The sequence below is a fragment of the Vitis vinifera genome, chromosome 14 (assembly GCF_030704535.1).
Source record: "Vitis vinifera cultivar Pinot Noir 40024 chromosome 14, ASM3070453v1".
Lineage (NCBI taxonomy): Eukaryota > Viridiplantae > Streptophyta > Magnoliopsida > Vitales > Vitaceae > Vitis > Vitis vinifera.
This window is the reverse complement of record NC_081818.1, coordinates 25,722,183-25,737,664: the sequence shown is the minus strand read 5'-3', so window position 1 is coordinate 25,737,664 and position 15,482 is coordinate 25,722,183. Positions and strand designations below refer to the sequence as shown.

The following is a 15,482-nucleotide window of genomic DNA, read 5'->3' as shown; positions in this document are numbered from 1 at the left end:
TCTTTTGCAGACATGCTACATTCTCTGTGATAACCACCATAACTCTATCTTTCATCTCATCCAGGAACCGGAAGTAGGCTCGCCTCCAAGACCTATTTATTATCAAATGGCCAAAAACTCCCCAAAATCCCACTACAAATCCAGGCCTCATTGTCACAAGATGCTTCAAATGACCCTCCCCATGGCTTATATAGGAGGTGAGAAGCTTCTAGAGACCTTTGGAGACATCCACACTTAGCCACTAGTGGGAAGAGTGTGGAAGGTTCTAGAAATGCCTAGAGAAGTCCACACAACTCTACACTATGGTAGAAGGCATGAGAAGGGTCCAAAGCTTTCTAGAGAAATCTAGAAGTCTCCTGTATATAGGCTTGTACATAGAATAGTGTAGGACATTCTAGAATATTCATGAATTGTAAGGAACCCTCCAAGGTTCTAGAGAGTTCCATTGGTGCCTATAAATAGGTGAGGGCCTCATTTGGCCAAGTCACCAAGCAAGTGAGCTTCCAAGCACTTGTAAAGGCTTCCTTGAGTAATAAGAGCTTCCATTCTTTAAAAGTTGCCTACTACAACTTCTCAAGCTTCCGAGTCGTGAGCATCTTAATCTAGCAAGCTAAGTGTCGGGGGTAAGGCTGACTTAGCAAGATCAAGCGTCTTGATTTGCCTAAGTGCCGCACGAGCTTAGGAAACGACTAAGTCCGTGACAAGTGGTATCAGAGCGCGGCTACGAAGCGGGCATAAGGGAAGCATGTCGGGCTCTAACGTGGAGGAGACTAGCGAACAAACCCGTGGGAGGGAGGCCGAGCCTACTGCACGGGGCAGGGGCAGAGGTAAGAAGGATACATCTCGTGATGTTGTTGCCAACATGGAGGCAAGGTTAGCCAAAGTGGAGCTAGCCATGGCAGACACCCGGGAAGGGGTGGACTTGATCGAGCAAGGCATGAAGAAGGGCTTAAAGGATCTAAGGGAGCAGGTCCAAGACCTTCGCGAGGGGGTGCTGGTCTCGCAAGTTCAGCCGGTGTCACACGAGGAGTTCATGTCCTTCCAAGACAAGGTCATGAGCATGTTCGCTAGTGTGGAGTCAAGGATGGAGGCCTTGACTGCACGAGTGGAGGCCTGAGACCAAGAGATTCGACAAGAGTTGGCCATCTATAAGACCGCTGTATCAGCACGAGTCATGGCCACTCTTGAGGCACCAAGGGTAGAGGTGCCCAAGCCACACACGTTCAGTGGCAAAAGGGATGCCAAGGAGCTGGATAACTTCTTGTGGCACATGGAGCGTTACTTTGAGGCCATTGCATTAATGGATGAAGCCACTAAGGTACGCACCGCGACCCTTTACCTCACTGATAATGCTACTCTATGGTGGCGTCGACGGTTTGCCGACATAGAGAGAGGGACGTGCACCATAGACACATGGGATGCCTTCAAGAGAGAAATCAAGAGGCAATTCTATCCCGAAGACGTGGCTTACCTAGCAAGGAAGAGTTTAAAGCGTCTCAAGCACACGGGCTCGATCCGTGAGTATGTCAAAGAAGTCTCTACTCTTATGCTTGAGATACCTAACATGGCTAAGGAGGAGCTACTATTTAACTTCATGGACAACCTGCAAAGTTGGGCCGAGCAAGAGTTGAGGAGACGTGGTGTCCAAGACCTAGCCACGGCCATGGCAGTAGCCGAGTCCTTGGTGGATTATAGAAGGGGAGACTCTTCCAAGCCCAAGCCACCATCCAAGGGTAACCAGGCTAAAGGTGGGGGAGATAAGAGGTCGCAGGGCCACACTCCTAAGGAAAGATCAAGCAAAGGCCCTAGTGGCAAGGATAGCAAAGGCAAGGACAAGCGAAAGGAGTTCACGCCCAGGACCAATTGCTTCTTGTGCGATGGTCCGCAATGGGCACGGGACTGCCCTAAGAGGAAGGCTTTAAATGCTATGATCGAGGAGAAGGAGCAGGAAGGCAATGCTAAGATGGGATCATTGCAGCTCCTGAATGCCCTTAAGGCCAAGCCGATGCCTAGGATGCCTCAATGCAAGGGGCTGATGTATGTGGAGGCCCTTGTGAATGGGAAGGCCACCAAGGCCCTGGTGGACACAGGTGCCACTCACAACTTTGTCTCGGAAGATGAGGCAAGAAGGCTGGAGCTCCAAGCATCCAAGGAAGGAGGATGGCTCAAGGCAGTTAATTCAACCGCTAAGCCATCACATGGAGTAGCTCGCGGGGTGACTATGCACATTGGCTCGTGGGAAGGAAGGGTCGACTTCACAGTGGCACCCATGGACGACTTCAAGATGGTGCTAGGAATGGACTTCCTACAGAAGGTCAAGGCCGTGCCACTACCTTTCTTACGCTCAATGGCTATCCTAGAGGAGGAGAAGCCATGCATGGTCCCTACGGTCATTGAAGGTACGCTCAAGACCTCTATGCTATCCGCTATGCAAGTAAAAAAGGGGTTAAAAAGGGAAGAGGTGACCTACCTCGCCACCCTTAAGGAAGAAAGGGATGATGGGTCGGGAGGACCCATGCCTAAGGAAATCGAGGGGGTCCTTGATGAGTTCAAGGACGTTATGCAACCCGAGTTGCCCAAGAGACTTCCTCCTAGGAGAGAGGAAGATCACAAGATTGAGCTGGAGCCGGGAGCCAAGCCCCCTGCTATGGGGCCATATAGGATGGCACCACCCGAGTTGGAGGAACTAAGAAGACAACTCAAGGAGTTGCTAGATGCGAGGTTCATCCAACCATCCAAGGCTCCTTATGGCGCGCCGGTCTTGTTTCAAAAGAAACACGATGGATCCCTACGGATGTGTATCGACTACCGGGCACTCAACAAGGTGACGGTGAAAAACAAGTATCCCATCCTGCTCATTGCTGACTTGTTCGATCAACTTGGAAGGGCAAGGTACTTCACAAAGCTGGACTTAAGGTCAGGCTACTACCAAGTCAGGATTGCGGAGGGAGATGAGCCGAAGACTACATGTGTGACCAGGTATGGCTCATATGAGTTCTTAGTGATGCCTTTCGGACTCACCAATGCCCCAACAACGTTTTGCACCCTCATGAACAAGATCTTCCACCCATACTTGGACAAGTTCGTGGTGGTGTACTTGGATGACATAGTCATCTATAGTAACACTCTAAAGGAGCACGAAGAGCACTTGAGGAAGGTCTTTAAGATCTTGAGGCAGAACAAGCTATACGTGAAGAAGGAGAAGTGCTCGTTTGCTAAGGAGAAAGTGAGCTTCCTAGGGCATCGCATCAGAGATGGCAAGCTAATGATGGATGATAGCAAGGTGAAAGCCATCCAGGAGTGGGATCCACCAACCAAGGTACCTCAACTCAGATCTTTCCTTGGTTTAGTTAATTATTACCAGTGGTTCATAAAGGGTTATTCGGGAAGGGCTGCTCCACTCACTGATCTTCTTAAGAAGAATAAGGCATGGGAATGGGATGAAAGGTGCCAACAAGCCTTTGAGGACCTGAAGAAGGCTGTGACTGAGGAGCCAGTGTTGGCACTACCCGACCACACCAAGGTCTTTGAGGTACACACAGATGCCTCAGACTTCGCTATTGGGGGAGTCCTTATGAAAGAAAGGTACCCAATCGCATTTGAGAGTCGCAAGCTAAACGATGCGGAGAGGCGTTACACGGTACAAGAAAAGGAGATGACCGCTATTGTCCACTGCTTGCGCACTTGGAGGCACTATTTGCTAGGGTCTCACTTCATAGTGAAGACCGACAATGTGGCCACTAGCTACTTCCAGACACAGAAGAAGCTGAGTCCTAAACAAGCTAGGTGGCAAGACTTCCTGGCCGAGTTTGACTATACGCTGGAGTATAAGCCGGGAAGTGCTAATCATGTGGCCGACGCCCTAAGCCGCAAAGCCAAGCTAGCGTCTATGACGAGTCAGCCCCAAGGAGACATAATAGATCTTCTAAGGGAAGGACTGCAACATGATCCAGTGGCTAAGAGCGTCATCGCCCTGGCTCATGAAGGGAAGACTAAGCGGTTTTGGGTGGAGGACAGCCTACTCTACACTAAGGGGAGACGACTCTACGTGCCTAAGTGGGGAAACATAAGACGGAATCTAATTAAGGAGTGCCACGACACCAAGTGGGCAGGGCACCCAGGGCAACGACGCACGAGGGCATTACTCGAGTCGGCTTACTGTTGGCCTCAAATACGGGATGAGGTTGAGGCCTACGTGAGAACTTGTCTTGTGTGTCAACAAGACAAGGTGGAGCAACGACAGCCTAGAGGCCTGTTGGAACCATTACCAATAGCGGAGCGCCCATGGGACAGCATCACCATGGACTTCATCATCGGGCTGCCCAAGTCAGAGGACAACGGCTCTATCATAGTGGTAGTGGACAGGTTCTCTAAATATGCGACCTTCATAGCAGCCCCTACTGACTGCACTGCGGAGGAGACGACAAGACTATTCTTAAAACACGTAGTCAAGTATTGGGGATTGCCTAAGTATATTATCAGTGATCGCGATCCGCGTTTCACTGGGAAATTTTGGACGGAGCTCTTCAAGCTTATGGGTTCGGAGCTTCACTTCTCCACCAGCTTTCACCCACAGACAGATGGGCAGACTGAGAGGGTGAACGCCTTGCTGGAGCTGTACTTGAGGCACTTTGTGAGTGCCAACCAGAGAGATTGGGCTAAGTTGCTAGATATAGCCCAGTTCTCATACAACTTGCAAAGGAGTGAGGCGACCAACAAGAGCCCGTTCGAGCTAGCCACAAGGCAGCAACCCTTAACTCCTCACACGCTAACGATAGGCTACATGGGGAGAAGTCCAGCGACTTTCAAGTTCGTGAAGGGGTGGCATGAGCAAGCTGACATAGCACGCTCGTACTTGGACAAGGCCGCTAAGAAAATGAAGAAGTGGGCTGACAAGAAGCGACGTCACACGGAGTACAAGGTCGGAGACATGGTGCTTGTCAAGCTCCTTCCTCAACAATTCAAATCCCTAAGGCCAGTGCATAAGGGCCTTGTGAGGAGGTATGAAGGACCCTTCCCTATACTTGGAAAGGTCGGCAAGGTATCCTACAAAGTGGAGTTATCGCCAAGGTTAAAGATTCACCCTGTCTTCCACGTGAGTTACTTGAAACCATATCACGAAGACAAGGATGATCCAAGCCGAGGGCTTTCTAAGAGGGCACCTACAGCGGTCATGACCTCCTATGACAAGGAGGTGGAACACATCATTGCAGACCGAATCATCAGAAGGCGTGGTGTGCCTCCTACTACGGAGTACTTAGTGAAATGGAAGAGACTACTAGAAAGCGAGGCTAGCTGGGAGCCAGGAAATGCACTATGGCAGTTCCAGGAGCAGATTGAGCGGTTTCGGGCAGAAGACGTGACGAGGACGTCTGCGGCTTAGGTGGGGGAGAGTGTCACAAGATGCTTCAAATGACCCTCCCCATGGCTTATATAGGAGGTGAGAAGCTTCTAGAGACCCTTGGAGACATCCACACTTAGCCACTAGTGGGAAGAGTGTGGAAGGTTCTAGAAATGCCTAGAGAAGTCCACACAACTCTACACTATGGTAGAAGGCATGAGAAAGGTCCAAAGCTTTCTAGAGAAATCTAGAAGTCTCCTGTATATAGGCTTGTACATAGAATAGTGTAGGACATTCTAGAATATTCATGAATTGTAAGGAACCCTCCAAGGTTCTAGAGAGTTTCATTGGTGCCTATAAATAGGTGAGGGCCTCATTTGGCCAAGGCACCAAGCAAGTAAGCTTCCAAGCACTTGTAAAGGCTTCCTTGAGTAATAAGAGCTTCCATTCTTTAAAAGTTACCTACTACAACTTCTCAAGCTTCCGAGTCGTGAGCATCTTAGTCTAGCAAGCTAAGTGTCGGAGGTAAGGCTGACTTAGCAAGATCAAGCGTCTTGATTTGCCTAAGTGCCGCACGAGCTTAGGAAACGACTAAGTCCGTGACATCATGCTCATGTAGAACCACTTCATTTCAAACGCATCTTCATGTTCATCGTCATGATCTTCATTATCCACACCTGAAGAATCAGTAGTAGCCCCATCATCGCCTGGGCACTTCATTGCCAGAGGCTCCCCACAGAGTGCAAGGTTATTCCTGTATATGGACGGGTCATTGAAGGTTTGGAACTGGTTGCTTGTTGGAATTTTACCAGATAGTCTGTTGTAAGACAAGTTCAAGTGATTCAAGGAAGTCATAGAAACCATGTTTGGTGGAATCAAGCCAGAGAGCTGGTTTCTTGAGAGGTCCAGAGTTTCTAATTGACTTAAGCTCCCAACGTCCTCTGGTATATTTCCTGTCAAATGGTTTCTGGACAAGTTCAAGGTGCCAAGTCTTGAAAGATTTCTTATTTCAGACAACTTCCCTGATATATTATTGTCTGAAAGATCAATGCTATTCACGAGATACAGAGTATTCTGATATATGAGTTCTCTTCCTTTCATCACAACTGACAATTGCCCCTCGTATCGCTCATTGCTGATTTCAGTAGCCATGCCACTCAAATTTCCCAAACAAAAAGGAACGGATTCTGACAGATTATTATGTGCGAGGTCCAATATATGAAGATGGGAAAGAATGCACATTTGGGAGGGAATGTTTCCATCAAACAAGTTTGATCGCAGGCGTAGAATCAACAACGATTGCATCTCTCCTATCCATGACGGAAGGTTTCCTGATAATCTATTATCGCCAAGGTCAAAACTATCCATGTCCTTGCAATTCTGCAGTGAAGAAGGAATTTCCCCTGAAAGTTTGTTGCCACTCAGTATCAAGAACATAAGTGAATTCAGGATGCCCATTGAGCTAGGGATCTCACCAGATAGGCTGTTATTTTCCATATCTACGATGTACAAATCTGGTTTATCATTCCAAATCAAAGGAATTTCACCAGATAAATGATTATTTGAGAGAACCAGACTTGCCAAACCCGTAATCTTACCTATAGACAAGGGAATGGTACCATTTAGAGAGTTCCAAGAGACATCAAAATTTGTCAACCACAGCATGGTTTTGCCAACATCCCGAGGTATTGGTCCAGAAAATAAATTGTCTCTCAAATACAATGAACTCAGGTTAGAAGAAAAGTGTGGGAAAGGATCGTGAAAGCGGTTGGAGCTCAAATCCACAACAGCATTTTCAGGAAATTTCAATGAATTTGGGACCCTCCCACTCATTTGATTATTGGCAACATCCAGTAGCTCGAGCTGCAAGTCTAACTTCCAAAACCAATCAGGTATTGTGTCTGAAATCCTAGCATTGTTGAGCACTATTATCTTCAGCTAGTTTTGGGTTCTCAGCCATGTAGGAAATTTGGGACCTAGTTGGCACGTTCTGAGTTCCAGGTAATTGAGTTTAAAAGGAGGAATCCATTTAGAATTCACATTGAAGACCAAGGTGATATTTGGAGATGACTTCTTGATTGCCAACTCAGTTAAGCTTGTGAGATTGGAGAAATGAGACTCAGTCACAACACCAACCCATGGATTCTCTGAGAGATCCACTGCAACCAATGCTGAGAGTTGGCCAACACTCTCTGGGATTATTCCATTCATTTGATTTTTAGAGATGTAGAATCCTTGCAAAGACGACAAATTTCCAATGGAGTTTGGAATTGACCCCACAAATGAGTTGTTCCACAGATGAAGAGACTTCAAGTTCTTTAGGTGTCCCAAAGAATTAGGAAGAAACCCACCCAGTTTATAATTGAACCCCAAATCCAGAGACTCTAATCTACTACTGTTTACACACTCGGACAACCCATCCATGAATTCAGTTATCTCTCCACTAATGCTGTTGAAAGATAGTTTGAGAGTTCGCAAGTTGAAAAGCTTTCCTAAGTCTCTTGGTAAGTGACCAATAAATAAATTAGAAGAAAAATCAATGTATTTAAAGGAAATCAAGTAACCAAATCCTTCAGGAACACTGCCTTGAAGACTATTGGAGTTGAGATCAAGGTATGCAAGACTACTAAAGTTGAACAACCAAAGAGGTATCGACGAATTGAAGCCATTGGTGGAGAGATCGAGCACCGAAAGTGAGGTGACATTACCAAATGGAAGAGAGAGATCAGGAAGGGAAGACAGGCCACATCCAGGTAAGCGTAGTTCCAAAAGTGAAGAAAGGGAGTTAACAGCTCGATGCCAATAAGCTGCAGCCTTGCTAAAATCTATATTTCCCAAATTAAGGTGTCTCAGAGAAGAAAGACCTGATAACCAGTGCAGGTCATTCTCAACTGATTCAAGAGAATAAGAGTTGAGATCAAGATAGAGCAAGCTAGAAAGGTTCCCTAGGTGGGGTGGGATAGTTCCACCGAATGATGCTCCTGAGAGATTGAGATATCTCAACCTCTTGAATGATCCAATGAACTTGGGGATTTTGAGTCCTCCAAAATTGTTCATGCTCAAGTCCAAGTACCTCAAATCTTTCAAATCAAGTAAAGAATGACTTATCTCGCAGCCAAATGCATGAGCTGCTCCATAGTCATCCTCAAAAGCACCGGTATCTTCATCGTTGGCTTCCGGACTTCTAACATACTGGTTGCGGAGTTTGAGCTTGATGACTCGAGGCACCCTCTGGCTGCACACCACACCACTCCATCTACAGCAATCCAGGCCAACCCAAGAAGAGAGCCTGCCGGAAGGATCAGTAAGACCTTGTTTGAAGTCAACAAGGGCTTTTCTCTCAATTTCGGTGCAGCTGACATTGAGAACGCCATTGCAGGAACCAAGTTTAACAGTTTCAAGATAGAGAAAAGTGGAGGAGAGGAAAATAAGCAGAAGGAAATGAATGGAGGCATTGATATTAGCCATGAAAATAGAATTGCAGCCAGAAGTTGTATGTATGGAATGCACAAAATACTGATACAAATGCTTTTTATAAGCCAATTGAGATCCATGTGTGGAGGTTTAGGATAGCAATGACAAAGAAAGTGCTTCTTACAAGTTGGTGTTGGAGAAATTACAGGTATAAAGCTGCAACTTAATGAAGAAAAGGCTACAGATATGATAGAGAGAAGTTGATAATTTTATTCCATTTGAGATGAGATATTTATACAAGAAAAATAACAAAATCTTCCTATCTTTCCTGCATATTTATTTAGGTTGTTACACCTATTTTTGAAATTTAAAACAAACAGAGTCATAACAAACTTTAGCTAATCTTCAGCAAAGACTAAGTCTTCAAGGATTGGAATCTGGAATGCCAACAACTGAACACTCCTCCTTGGCATCCGGATGACAAACACCTATCTTCTACTTAAGAGCTTCAAACCTTTCCATTGGTAAAGGCTTTGTGAATATATCTGCAAGTTGATTTTCAGAGGAACAATGAACAAGTAACACTTCATTGGATTATTGAACTTCTCTAATAAAATGATACTTGATCTTTATCTGCTTTGTTCGACCATGAAACACCGGATTTTTCGAAATTGATACTATAGAAGTGTTGTCACACATAATGTTGGTTGCTTCAACTTGCTCTTGCCCTAAGTCTTTCAATATTTTTCTTAACCATAAAGCTTGATTTACAGCAGATGCAGCAGCAATGTATTCTGCCTCTGCTGTTGATTGGGCTATGGTTTCTTGTTTCTTTGAGCTCCAAGTGAAACAACCTGAGCCTAGGGAGAATAAGTACCCTGAAGTACTTCTTGAATCATCAACACAACCTCCCCAATCGCTGTCGGAGTAGCCTAGCAGCTTCAAACCACCTTCTGCAGATTTTGAAAATTGAACTCCAAGATCAATTGTTCCTTTGATGTACCTTAATACTCTTTTAGCTGCTGAAAATGTTTCTCACTTGGTGAGTGCATGAACCTGGAAAGCACACTAACAGCAAACAGTATGTCAGGTCTGCTAGCTGTTAAGTATAAAAGGCTACCAATTAAGCTTCTATATAAGCCTTCATTTATTTTCTCGGAGTTGTCATCCTTGCTTAACTTCTCGCTGGTTGTCATAGGAGTAGACACAGGCTTGCAATCTTGCATTTTAAATTTTTTCAGCATATCCATAGCATACTTCTATTGGCATATGAAAATTCTTGAACATGACTGCATCACTTCCATTCCCAAAAAATACTTCATGACTCCAAGATCGGTCATTTCAAAGACTTTGTTCATCTCATCCTTGAAGCTTTGAATTAACTTGGGCTGATTTCCTGTTACAACCATGTCGTCTACATAAAGAGAGATTATTAAAGGTTGGACATCATTAGTTTTTACATATAAGGTTGCTTCACTCTGACTTCTAACAAAACCAAGTTTAGTCAGATGCTTGTCCATGGTTTCATACCAAGCCCTGGGGGCTTGTTTCAAGCCATACAATGCCTTCCTTAGAAGGTACACATAGTCCTCTTTGCCTAGAGCCACAACCCCATCTGGTTGCTCTACATATATCTCTTCATCAACAAATCCATTTAAGAAGGCAGATTTAACATCTAACTGATGAATATGCCAAGAATTTTGAGCAGCAAGTACAAAAAGTAGCCTGATAGTGTCATACCTTGCCACAGGAGCAAAAGTCTCCTAATAATCAACACCATACTGTTGAGCATATCCCTTCACCACTAGCCTAGCTTTGTGTTTGCATATCGAACCATCAAAATTGAGTTTTGTTTTGAAAACCCATTTCACTCCAATCACCTTGTGATTTTTTGGTCTCTCCACAAGCTGCTAGGTTTCATTCTTGTTAATCATCTTCAATTCTTCTTGCATTGCTCTCCTCCATGCTTCAGAATCTTTGGCTTCTACATAACTTGTTAGTTCAGTTATTGCTAAATTGCACCTTTGATAGATGTCCTCCAAGCTTCTTGTGCCCCTCACTGGAAAATCATCTACGGATTTAGAAGTTTGAAAATCTTCATGATTATTAAAGCCGACATCAGATTGCGCATCTTTTTTATTTTTCCAATCCCAAGTTGTCATTTCATCAACTTTTACATTCCTGCTCAAGACAACTTTGTTAGTTTGCAAACAGAATATTCTATAGCCCTTAGTTGATGTCCCGTAGCCAATGAGAATGCCCTTTTGAGCTCTACTATCTAGCTTGCTTCTTTTAGGTTCTGATACATGATAATAGCATATGCTTCCAAATATTTTAAGATGATTAACAAAGGGCTTGACACCATACCATGCTTCATATGGTGTTTTGTTCTTCAAGGATTTTGTAGGCAATCTGTTCAGCAAATATACAGAGGTGTTAACTACCTCTACCCAAAAATTACTTGGCATTTTTTTCTCAAATAGAAGACACCTGGACATCTCCATTACAGTTCAATTCTTCCTCTCTGAGACACCATTTTGTTGTGGAGTGTATGGAGTTGTTAGCTGACGTTCGATGCTTGCAGTGCTACAAAACTCAACAAATTGATTGGAGGTATATTTCGTACCATTGTCAGACCTTAAGATTTTAATGCTCAAGTTGCTTTGATTTTCTACAAGGGCTTTGAATTGTTTGAAAACAGAGAAAACTTCATTCTTTAGTTTGATAAAATATACCCAACACATTCTGGTATAGTCATCCATAAAGAGAATGAAGTATTTGTTACCACTCAAAGAAGTTGTTTTCATGGGACCACAAACATCGGTGTGTATGAGTTGAAGCTTTTCAATGGCTCTCCATGCTTGATTATTTTTGAATGGCAACCTTGCTTGTTTGCCTTGTTGACAAATCTCACATATTTGAGCTTCATTAGATACGTTTGGCATGTCTTCCACCAGCTCAAGTTTTTTTAGCTCTACTAAACTCCTTTGGTTATAGTGTCCAAACTGTTTATGCCATAGGTCTGAAACACTTTGAGTAACTCCAGCATATGCATATTCAGTAGCATTCTCCCAATTGATGACAAAGCTCTTGCTTTTCATCTTCATACAAAGCAATTTCTCTCCATATGGATCAAAGATGATGCATTGGTTGTCTTTGAATTGTAGGGAATATTGCTTTTCAAGCATTTGACCTACACTCAATAGATTTTGACTAATATCAAGTACAAATAACACATCAGAGATGAGCTTGATACCTGAATTTGTTTTGACAGCAACCGTGCCCCTTCCCTTGACATCCACATATCCACCATTGCCTACTTTCACCGTAGAGTTGTAGGTTTTGTCAAGGTCCTTGAATATTGTAGCATTGTGACACATGTGGTGTGTGCATCCACTATCAATGAGCCAAGCATTATAAGAGTCTTGACTTGAGAAACATGATGCTACAAAGAGTTTCTCCTCCTACGAATCTGCATCAGTAACTTGTGCTTGCTGAAATTGAGGACCTTTATTTTTATATTTGCAGACTTTGGTAACATGCCCAAGCTGTTTGCAGTTGCCGCATATTGCATCTGGCCTCCACCAACAGTATTTCTCTAGATGCGTAGTCTTCTTGCAATGTGAGCAGGTTGGATATTTCTTTTGTTGGGCCCTTTCTTTGCTGCTATTCTCTCTGCTTTTACTTTTCTTCTTGCTAAACTGGTTTTTGTCTTTATTAGATTGTAGGGTCTGCATTTGAAAAGCACCTTCTGTGACGTTCTCTTGCCTCAAAGCTCTTCTTTGCTCTTGTGCTTGGAGTGCGTTCATTAGTTCAACAAGTGAAATTTGTGAAAGGTCCCTACATTCTTCAAGAGATGAAATCTTGGACTCAAACATCTCAGGAAGTGTCATAAGAACCTTTTACACGATCCTTGCATTAGGAAATTCTTCACCAAACGACCTGATTTTGTTAACAATCAAAGCAATTCTGTCAGAATACTTGGTGATAGTTTCATCTTCTTGCATGGTTAAAGACTCGAAATCCCTTTTCAGATTCAGCACTTGCATTTGTTTGGTTCTATCACTTCCTTGATACTCCAATTTAAGCTTGTCCCAGGCTTCTTTGGCTGTCCTGCAATTCATAATTCTATGAAATATTGAGTCAGCAACTGAATTTTGGATTAAAGTCTTAGCTTTAAACTTTTTGGTCTTTTCGTTAGTATGAGCTCTAATTTGTGCTAAGGTAGGATTCGCCGGAAGTGGAGCTATTGGTTCGTCTTCAGCTACAACTTCCCAAAGATCAAATGCTTCCAAGTACGTTTTCATCTTTACGGACCAAAATTGATAGTTTTCTCCCACAAAGATTTGAGGAGCTAACAAAGAGATGCTACTGGTTGCCATTTTCTAGTGTGGTTTCAAATGGGTTATGAAGTGAACTTTCTTGGTTTTCTCTCATAACACAGGTCCTGTAAGACCAATGATTGGAGCCAAAATATGTGTTATAATGGCACATATTCGATATGATTTGTGCACCAAAGGACATTCAAATCACCCAACTTGACCTAAATCAATGCTAAGGCCCTATCCATGAGTTTAATCTATACTTTGGAGACTTATCTCAGGTTCAAGGGAAGAAAATTGTGCAAAATGAATGACTTTAGATTTTGAAAGATCAAGAAAGGGCTAAATGAGGAAATAAGTGAGTCAAGACTCATTGAACGTAAGGAAAGGCAAAACGAGGATATCATGAGGTTGGAAAATGATAAATGACCATTATGGAGTAAGAAAGAAGGCAAGAAAGGATGGGAAATGAGGCATGAAGCAAGATTTAGCTGCATGGAAATTTAGAACTCAAAAATCTGATGGCATTATATACTCTGGCTTTGAGGAAAAATTTGGAGAACTTTCTGGAGTCCATTATATACATACTATATATTGTTTCGAAGCTTGGGAAGTCAGGAGTCCAACACTTCAAACAGTTTGCAAATCGGATCTGAAATGAAGAATTTATAGCCATTTGAAGACAACTGCACCAAGTTGGAGGGTCATTTCGAAATGATTTCGAAATTCAACTTATGAATTCGAAATCCACTTCGAAATGACACCAATTTCGAATTCACCCACTACCACTTTGATGTTCTGCCTCCTCTACCTCGGGAATTGCATCTAAAGCACTCCATCCGCCCTAGGTGACCCCACACGACTAGAAATCACCATTTTATTATTTTTTAATCATTTTTAGGAAATTATTTTGTAATAAGTGGCCAATGAGAGTGTGCCACATGTTAGGTAATTGAGGATATTATATAAACTCTCTCAATTCTAGGTTTTAGGGATCTTGGATTTTTTTCTGGAGAGTTTGACATTGAAGGTGGAAGACGAGAACTTTGGTTTGTTTTCTTTTTCTTCTCTATTGAATATATTGTTTTTAGTTTCTTTTGATTCAAATTATGGATTTTTACCCTATTATGGATTGTGAATGTGACATCACCCCCATGAGAGGCTAAGAGCCAACTTGGGGCTTGAAGCATGAAAACCTAAGGACTAGAAAACCTATAGGGACAATGGGTAAATTACTATAACAATGAGATTAATTATTGGTTGGGTGACAATTTATCATTTTTTTTTTATCATATCCTTGTGAGTTCGCTTAGGGAATGATACAGTAGGTTATTACTTGATACTAGTGATTCTTGGTAATTCTTGATCATTAGTTATCCTCGTCTTCCCTACCGTTATTTGCCCCTAAACAAAGCTATAAGGAGTAGGAAGGGTTAAAAAGTCAAATCTTAAATTGATAATCAATCTCATTCATTTGATGGTTTTAGGAATCTGTTTTAAAAAGGAAAAATTAGGTTTTAGATGCAATCTTGAGTTATAGAACTCAACTTAATCGCGAACGGCCAAGGATCCTAAAACCCTAAGATCATATTACTTAAAATACCCTTATTTTCTCTAATTTCTATACCCTAGGTTGGATTGTGGAAAACCCCAAACTTAAATCAATTGAATTTAAAATCAATATTCATTTTTTCTTATTAATTTAATTTTTTTTACTTAGTTTCACATTATTCACATATTGTTTTTTCATTTAAGGATTTAAACAAAAACAATTCATTTATTCTAGTATTGACAATTTTCATAAACCAGTCTTTGAGAACGATACCCGGAATACTACAAAAGCCGTAGTGACTCTTTCTCTAGTTTTTCTTGACCAGAGTTACTACATAAAAAGGCTAAGTATTTTGGTACAATAGAGAATTTCGGTCAACCAACTGTGGCTCTGATACCACTTGTTGGAGAAATTACAGGTATAAAACTACAACTTAATGAAGAAAAGGCTACAAATATGATAGATAGAAGCTGATAATTTTATTCCATTTGAGATGAGATATTTATACAAGAAAAATAACAAAATCTTCCTATCTTTCCTGCATATTTATTTAGGCTGTTACACCTATTTTTGAAATTTAAGACAAACAGAGTCATAACAAACTTGAGCTAATCTTCAGCAAAGACTAAGTCTTCAAGGATTGGAATCTGGAATGCCAACAACTAAACAGTTGGAAACTCCACTATCAAAATCATAACTTATCTAGTGTTTTTTATTTATTTATTTATTCAAAGCTAAGCCTACTTTTTCTTGAAGTCTTTTTCCTTTTTTCTTTTAGCAAATCACTAAAAGTTCTTCAGGAAATGGACTTCAATAGAAAAATGGTAAAAATTAATTGCTCAGTCACTACTGA

The 15,482-nt window shown here is 42.4% G+C and overlaps 2 protein-coding genes across 2 annotated transcripts; both read right to left on the bottom strand.

The window, feature by feature from the left end:
- Positions 1–5,932: 5,932 nt before the first annotated feature.
- Positions 5,933–6,838, bottom strand: LOC109123863 (receptor-like protein EIX2). The gene has a single exon (XM_019224864.1). The coding sequence runs from the start codon at positions 6,836–6,838 to the stop codon at positions 5,933–5,935; it is 906 nt and encodes a 301-aa protein (XP_019080409.1).
- Positions 6,839–7,279: 441 nt separating this feature from the next.
- On the bottom strand, positions 7,280–8,826 carry LOC100246363 (receptor-like protein EIX2). Its single transcript, XM_019224863.2, has one exon. The coding sequence runs from the start codon at positions 8,807–8,809 to the stop codon at positions 7,280–7,282; it is 1,530 nt and encodes a 509-aa protein (XP_019080408.1). The 5' UTR covers positions 8,810–8,826.
- Between the last annotated feature and the right edge of the window lie 6,656 nt (positions 8,827–15,482).